The sequence below is a fragment of the Arachis stenosperma genome, chromosome 1, assembly GCF_014773155.1.
Source record: "Arachis stenosperma cultivar V10309 chromosome 1, arast.V10309.gnm1.PFL2, whole genome shotgun sequence".
Classification (NCBI taxonomy): domain Eukaryota; kingdom Viridiplantae; phylum Streptophyta; class Magnoliopsida; order Fabales; family Fabaceae; genus Arachis; species Arachis stenosperma.
Window position 1 is genome coordinate 133,324,595 of NC_080377.1, and position 7,825 is coordinate 133,332,419.

Sequence of the window (7,825 nt, forward strand, 5' to 3'; positions counted from 1 at the left end):
TATTAGAAGAACAGCAAAAGAAAGTTTTGGTGAATCTAAAGGAATAGGACCAAGAGACAAGGAGTCCTGGTGGTGGAATGCGAGTATACAAGAAAAGATAAAGATAAAAAGGGAATGCTTTAAAGAGTGGTCTTTATGCCGCAATGCAGATAACTGGGAAAAATATAAGGCGGCTAAGAAAGAGACAAAAGTGGCTGTAAGTGAAGCAAGGACAAGAGCATATGAGGGTCTCTACCGGTCTTTGGGCACGAAAAAAGGAGAAAAATGTATATATAGAATCGCAAAGAGTCGGGAAAGAAGAACGAGAGATTTGGATCAGGTTAAGTGCATAAAGGATAAGGATGGAGAGGTGTTGGCTCAAGAGGAGAAGATTAATGAAAGGTGGAAGAGCTACTTCTACGAGTTATTTAATGAGGGACAGAAGACTCTTCCGAGCCTTGGTCGATTATGCACAAGGGAAGAAGATCAAAACTTTGACTACTATCGAAGGATTCGAGACTTCGAGGTAAAAGAGGCTTTAAAGCAGATGAAAAATGGCAGAGCAGTAGGACCTGATAATATCCCGATTGAGGTTTGGAAGGGTCTTGGAGGAAAAGGCATCAACTGGTTAACCAAGCTTTTTAATGAGATTTTAAGGTCAAAGAAGATGCCTGATGAGTGGAGAAAGAGCACCTTGGTACCTATCTACAAGAATAAGGGGGATATACAAAGTTGCGAAAACTATAGAGAGATTAAGCTTATGAGTCATACTATGAAGTTATGGGAAAGGGTGATAGAACAGAGGTTGAGAAAAGAGACACAAGTAACAGAGAACCAATTTGGATTTATGCCAGGCAGATCTACCACTGAAGCGATATACCTATTAAGAAGGATGATGGAGAGGTATCGTAGTAATAAAAGGGATTTGCACATGGTGTTTATTGATTTGGAAAAAGCGTATGATAGGGTACCAAGGGAGGTCTTATGGAAGGTTTTAGAAAAGAGGAGAGTAAGGATCGCATATATTCGGGCAATCAAAGACATGTATGATGGGGCCACAACTAGTGTGAAGACTCAAGGTGGTGTGACAGAGGAATTCCCTATTGGTATAGGATTACACCAGGGATCATCCTTAAGTCCATACCTTTTCACATTAGTCTTGGAAGTACTCACAGAGCACATCCAAGAGCCTGTGCCATGGTGCATGCTTTTTGCCGATGATATCGTCCTTATGGGAGAGTCAAGGGAAGACCTAAATAAGAAGTTGGAGTTATGGAGAGAAGCTCTAGAAGTGTATGGTCTGCGCATAAGCCGTAACAAGACGGAATATATGGAATGTAAATTCAGTCTGAGAAGGGAAAACTCCAATATAGAGGTGAAGATTGGAGAAAACATCCTACGAAAAGTTAAAAGTTTTAAGTATCTTGGGTGCATCATACAGGATAATGGAGAGATTGAACAGGATGTAAATCATAGGATCCAAGCAGGTTGGTCAAAATGGCGGAGTGCATCTGGTTTTATATGCGACAAAAAAGTGCATTTAAAACTTAAAGGTAAATTCTATCGCACCGCTATAAGACCGGCTATGCTGTATGGTACGGAGTGTTGGGCGGCTAAAGGGGAGCACGAACATAAGCTGAGTGTGGCAGAGATGAAGATGTTGAGATGAATGAGTGGTCATACGCGATTGGATAAAATAAGGAATGAAGATATAAGGGAGAGAGTTGGAGTAGCACCCATTGTGGAAAAGATGGTTGAATCGCGTCTCAGGTGGTTTGGACATGTGGGAAGAAGACCGATAGAACATCCAGTCAGGAGGGTGGATGAGATGGAAGATGGACAAAGAGCGAAAGGCAGAGGAAGACCTAAGAAGACCATCCGTGAAGTGATCAAACGAGATCTACATGTAAACGGTCTCTCTGTAGACATGATACATGACAGAGCACAATGGCGTCGTTTGATTCATGTAGCCGACCCCACTTAGTGGGACAAGGCTGTTGTTGTTGTTGTTGTATATAATATACACGCCTGATATATTAGTTAGCAATCCACGCCACACTTCACGGTCTATATAAATATCAAACTGACCAAGTGAAGACCGTGGAAAGGGGGAGATTAATGGAATTCTAATTTTTTTTTTTTTTTTACTTTTAGAAAATCAAAATGGAAAGAAGAGAGGACGATCAACGATCTTTCCTATGTAATTTCAAACAACAAAATAGAAACAAAAAACAAAAACTATTACACAGAATGATAAATAAATCATTAGCAAAATGTGATGGTACATCTAATGACAAGAATAAAAATATATCGCACTGAGAGTCAAAGGTTATATATAAGGTTACACGTTATGAAATTAAGGCCTGAAATCATCTTTCATTCATTCATCATCACTATCATAAACAACGGCCATTCGGCGCTTAGCGCTGGTTGGTTTTCTGGGAGGAGAGTCCTCATCCGATTCAAATCCCTTCCTTTTCACACTGCCTCTCGCCTCCTTGCTCTTCGGCTTTGGTTCCTGCATTAAAGCCATTAAAACACTAATGAATTTGAAAGTTGAAACCACAGCGATTGACCAAGTTAATCTCAGTCATTACTTTTTTATGTTTTACTGCACCTGAGTTTATACTACAATGGTGGAAACTCAGATGCAGTTAACTTAATGTGAAGTTGATAGTTTTGAATCGTTAAATGACAATTTAGTCAAATATGTCAAATCATTTTACGATTCTCAGTTATTAACTTCATATAAAGTTAAATGCACTTGAGTTTCTACTATAACTAAAGGTAACAAACATGAGAATCCAATTCAAAACTGGAGGAATCTCGAGCTCCCCAACAATAAAATGTAGCACAGCATGGACACTTACAAATGATAAAAAACTAAAAAGCTACCAAACAATATGAAGTTTATGAACCAATCACATGTAATGCAAGGCAACCCCATGGCACATAACAGCAATGGCATACTTTTAAATAGAACTAGTTCATATCAAACTACTAGATTTATATAAAACCATAATACCTCTTCTTCCTGTTCCTCCTCTGATGCATCATTAACTTGTGCCTCTTCTTCATAATGTTCTTCCTCTTCATCTTCCTCATCCTCATATTCTGGCTCAGTGTCTTCAGCCCTTTTACGTGAAACAGGTCTCTCATCTTCCTCACCTTCAGTTTCATACTCAGATTCCTCTCTCTCCTCATCTGAATAATCCATTGGGCGCCGTGAGGATTTAGCAGGTGGCATGGATGATTTGCGAGGAATATCTTTCGGCCCCTGTGACTACAATTGGAAAAGGAACCCCCTCAGTGATTAAGGGGAGAAAACATGACTAACATATATGTAGACTGTAGAAGAGGATACTGATGAAGAATACCTTTTTGGCATTCATAATTCGTCTCTCTGCCCGAGCCTCAAGTTCCAAATCATCTTCAAAGCGGCGTTGAGATCGACGAGAATCATAATAATCTGTTTCATCCTCCTTTTTTTTCAGGGGAGTGGGAATGTGTATGGAACATTTTCATCAATATTAATACATGCCATAATATCATGAAAGTGAGAGGGAAAATATATGTAAGATTGAAAAGTATACCTCATCCAAAGCATCCTCCAAAAACCCAGGAGATAGTTGACGCCTCCTATCCACTGTTGGAGGATATTTCCTGTTAACCTTCTCACGCTTACGATTAAGCAGTACATTAGCCCTGATTGTTTGACTTTCAGCCTGCAAAAATCATTAGGAAACTGGATAATGGTATCCATGAGAAGAAGTATACAGAGAGGAAACTACTTTATATAAATGATTATACCTTTTCTTTTTCCTCCTTCTCTCTCTCAGGATCAATATCAGTAATGCAGTTTTTAACCTTGTAAACTTTCTTGTGCCTCGAGTCAACAAGAGCAGTCAGCAGTCGATGAGAATTTGATGACAACGAAGATGGCATAAACTTCATTTTCCTTAGTAACCTTCCTTGTGATTGGAGAATGCCCTGTGAGCATTTTACACATAGTCAATTGGAGGGTGAACCATCAAAATCTGGTAGCACAAATCTACAGGATAACAGAGATTCAGAATTCACCTTCCCATGTCTGAGGAAAAGATGTGCCTGATCATGCTGTGCATCTTGTACTGATATGTCAAGAACTTCATTCCCAATTAATAACTGCAAACTGCCATCAGACCACCTCACAAAGCGAGCATTGCTTTCGTACTGAAACACAACAAGAAAAAAGGATTGATAGACTATTTTAATTAAAAATTTAAATTGGAAAAAATATAAGACCAGCATCAAGGGCCAAAAAGCAGTTACGAAAAACAATAGGAGCATCCATCTCCTCCTATGAGCAGTAACTGGAAACACTGATCATTTTAGGGTTAAAAACAAAACAATAGCTGCATACAGTTACTTACAGATGATGTGCCATCAGGATTTCTGACAGTCCTCCATCGCACGATATTGCTCTCCAAGCGTATGCGTTTCTTAGCTCCAGACTCATCAGTTACAAAGGTATCCTCTTCCACGTATGTTTTAGGATCAAATGGTTTTGGGTCAACACCCATAATATTAGAAACTTTAATCATGTTCATCTGTCCCATAGATAAAGAGAAAGGAGTTTAACATTGAAATTCAACATCTTTTTACAAAAATTCAATGCACCTATGGAAACCATTTCATTATTTACATAAGATCCTCTAAAATGACATAGCTTCATAAATTGCATCTATCATCCCAACGTTATCAGATATGAGATAGTTTGATGTTAAAAAGCCCCTCATATAAGCTGCCTTTTGCCCAAATATGTCATCAGAAAGTGATCATGAAGGAACTTTTTTAAGAATACAACTACTTCTATCATTTTAAACTGCATACTTTTCACTTTGGCACCTTAAATGTTGCACCAAAAATCATAAAGGCATCATATGCCAAAAGAAGAATAAGAACTCTTATCCAGCCACCCAAAGTCAAAGTTAAATTCAAATTAATATATAAACCACAGGCTTCCACATAAATTACACCAGACCTTTTCTGGAAGAGCTGGAGGTGGTTGCAGCGGAACCTCTAACTCCAATGGTGGCCCAAGTGGTTTCTCTTTAGTTTTCATCTCATAATTTTCCTCTTCTGACCCATACCTATTATCTTCATCTGCAAGTATATCCTCTGGCCTCAGGCCTTTTTCATAGCCCTCTTCTTCAACAGGGGATCTCTGAGGCAGGAGATTACTTTGATTATTCATTTGCAAAATTTTAAGCAACACAAAGACAAACTAAATATATCAGTTATTGGTAGCAGGCACTCACATTTGAGTCATGTTCAATGTCATGATGAACTGCATATCCATCCTCCTCTTCATCATCGTCAAAATCCCCAAATACATCACGAATTTCAGGAGCAGAATCACGAATCTGATCTTTGTCCTCTCGGGGAGATCCACTGTCAATATAAAAATTAAAAGTTTAAAACTGTCATAGAATCTCACAGCATCCCGAAAAGCCTTATTATCCCTAGGTTTTAAACAAATTTTTTGTTCTATTTATCCAGTAACTGAAAGCAATTTCCTAAATCCACACCAAGGCTGATGTAAGGTAACAGAAGACATTCACATGCAAAACCTATACGACAAACCATAAACAAAAGCAGAACAAATCACCGGTTTAATCAAATGTGAGATGACAGGAAAAACCTACGCAGCAATTCTACCATCAGTACCAGTGGTCAATACTTGGTATGATAGAACCAAAGCAAAGAAAGAAAGTATTCAGAATAGAGTGAAATCCTAGATTAGTCATGGTCCTAGTAGTCAATAGTATTTTGCTTCTCCATTACTATGCAATTGTTTTTCAACATTTTAGCATCGCAATGAGGAAGCTGTGAGTGATATTTTTCGATAATTTAGAGGTTTAGCCTCAGAACAAACACATGAAACCATGAAATTGAAAACTATACATTCAGAGTATTGTTAAATGCAATTAGCAGATATCTATCTAGAATGTGTGTATATATATATATATACCTTGGACTCCTAGCTTCATCAACTTCCTCATCTTCATTCTCATTCTCATTCTCATGGTAACGGTTCTCCTCGGATCCGCTCTCAACGACGGCGCCCCTGTGCTTGCTAGTAACTACTCTCTGCCCATACTCGTCGTCTTCTTCCTCTTCCTCCTCTTCCTCCTCCTTCGCGTCACTGTCGGTGCCTCTGGCATCGCTCTCTTCTTCTCTCTGATCAGCAGCCTCCACCTCCACCTCCTGCGAAGTCTGATCCCTCTCGGCTTCGCTCTCTCCGTGATCAGGAGCATCCCCCTCCCCTTCGCTCTCGATTTCCACCTCGCCGTGACCCTCCACATCCACCTCAGCTTCTCCTTCCCCCTCAACCTCGGGCTCCACACCTCCCTCGCCTTCGTCCTATTCAAGATTCAAGAATTCCAAATTCAAATTCAGATTCAGATAAATGAAATTCAGGGATTGTTGCAGTTATAGTTATAGTTACGGAGGCGTAGTGGTGGTTGTTGTTGTCGATGGCAGCGGTGTCGTCGGGGTGGGGATTAGATTCGTGTTCGGAATCGAGGTCTTCTTCTTCCTCCTCGGACTGATCGCCGAAGAGGTTTTGCATCATCTGATGGCGCTTCTCTTCTCCTCCTCCACCCATCTTCTTCTTCGCCGGTGACTGAACCCTCCCTCCCTCTTGCTCCCTGCGTGTGTGTTTCTTCACCCTTTTTTTATTTCTCTCAGTTGTTATTCCTCTTTGCTTTTTTTGTTTTTGGACCTTTTTGGGTGGTAGAAAACGAAAAAGGCTAGGGCCTAAGCAACCAGAACAAAGACCAAGGGACTGAGTATTCCTCTTCGCTCGAAGCCTCGAACCACTCTATGACCAAAACAAAAAAAAAAAAAAAAAAAAAAAAAAAAAAAAACAAAACAAACCTAGAACCACCTTTACAGCACTATATATATATATATATATATATATATATATATATATATATATATTCAATTTTCATGTCCTAACTAATTATCAATAAAAATAACTAATTTTAAAATTTTAATTTAAACATTTATATAAACTCATTGAATTTAATTAAATAATTATATAATTTTATTTACATTGTCAATACATCAAAATTAAATTTATAAAAATTATTTTTAGTATAGTGAATTTAACTAATTAAAGTGATAATAGTTTAACACTTTTTACACTTTTTTACTTTGCCCCTACTCTTTCATCTTCTTCCATCTCCTATTCAATATTAGAACTCACTTAAGTTAAAATGAATTAGGTTAATTTTAAATTCAACTCACAAAAATTGAGTTCACTCAACTTATTAAAAATTAAACTTAATTATAAAACTCAAACTTGATTCATTTAAAACTCTTAAACTAACTTAAATAATATGAATAAAAGTATATAAATTATAATTTATACATGAAAAAAATTATCAACTATATATCTTGAGAAAAAAATATAGTTACTACTATTTGACAAAGAAAGGAACGTGGAGCTTGCGTGATCTATTAGTAATGGTGGCAATTTTTTGCGGGAAAAGTGGGGTGGGAAGAGACGAGTATCCGCAGAGATTTATCCGCCAGAGAACAAGTTTTAAGAATTTTTTTTCTGTGAATGGCGAGTACGAGTACCTGTGTAATAAATGAGGTAGGACAGGAAAAGAGGTATATGCTCTAAGGGTACTCGTGAATATGAAATTACAAAAATAACCTCATGTATATATTATACTAAAACCCTACTTCTAAATCACAATCTCATCTACATCTTCTCACTTAGTCACTTCACTCTCTCTCACGCGAGCCTTTCTCTCCCTCACAATCTCACCAGCACTTCCTCCTTCAGTCT

The 7,825-nt window shown here is 38.1% G+C and overlaps 1 protein-coding gene across 1 annotated transcript; it reads right to left on the bottom strand.

Annotated features, from left to right (window-relative positions):
• Nucleotides 1-2,220: 2,220 nt before the first annotated feature.
• Nucleotides 2,221-6,728, bottom strand: LOC130943948 (protein LEO1 homolog). Its single transcript, XM_057872053.1, has 11 exons — nt 6,470-6,728; nt 5,993-6,384; nt 5,280-5,412; nt 5,003-5,185; nt 4,392-4,568; nt 4,060-4,191; nt 3,790-3,969; nt 3,573-3,704; nt 3,357-3,461; nt 3,005-3,262; nt 2,221-2,497 (listed from the first exon to the last, which is right to left on the bottom strand). The coding sequence occupies exons 1-11, from the start codon at nt 6,626-6,628 to the stop codon at nt 2,360-2,362; spliced, it is 1,989 nt and encodes a 662-aa protein (XP_057728036.1). The 5' UTR covers nt 6,629-6,728; the 3' UTR covers nt 2,221-2,359.
• Between the last annotated feature and the right edge of the window lie 1,097 nt (nt 6,729-7,825).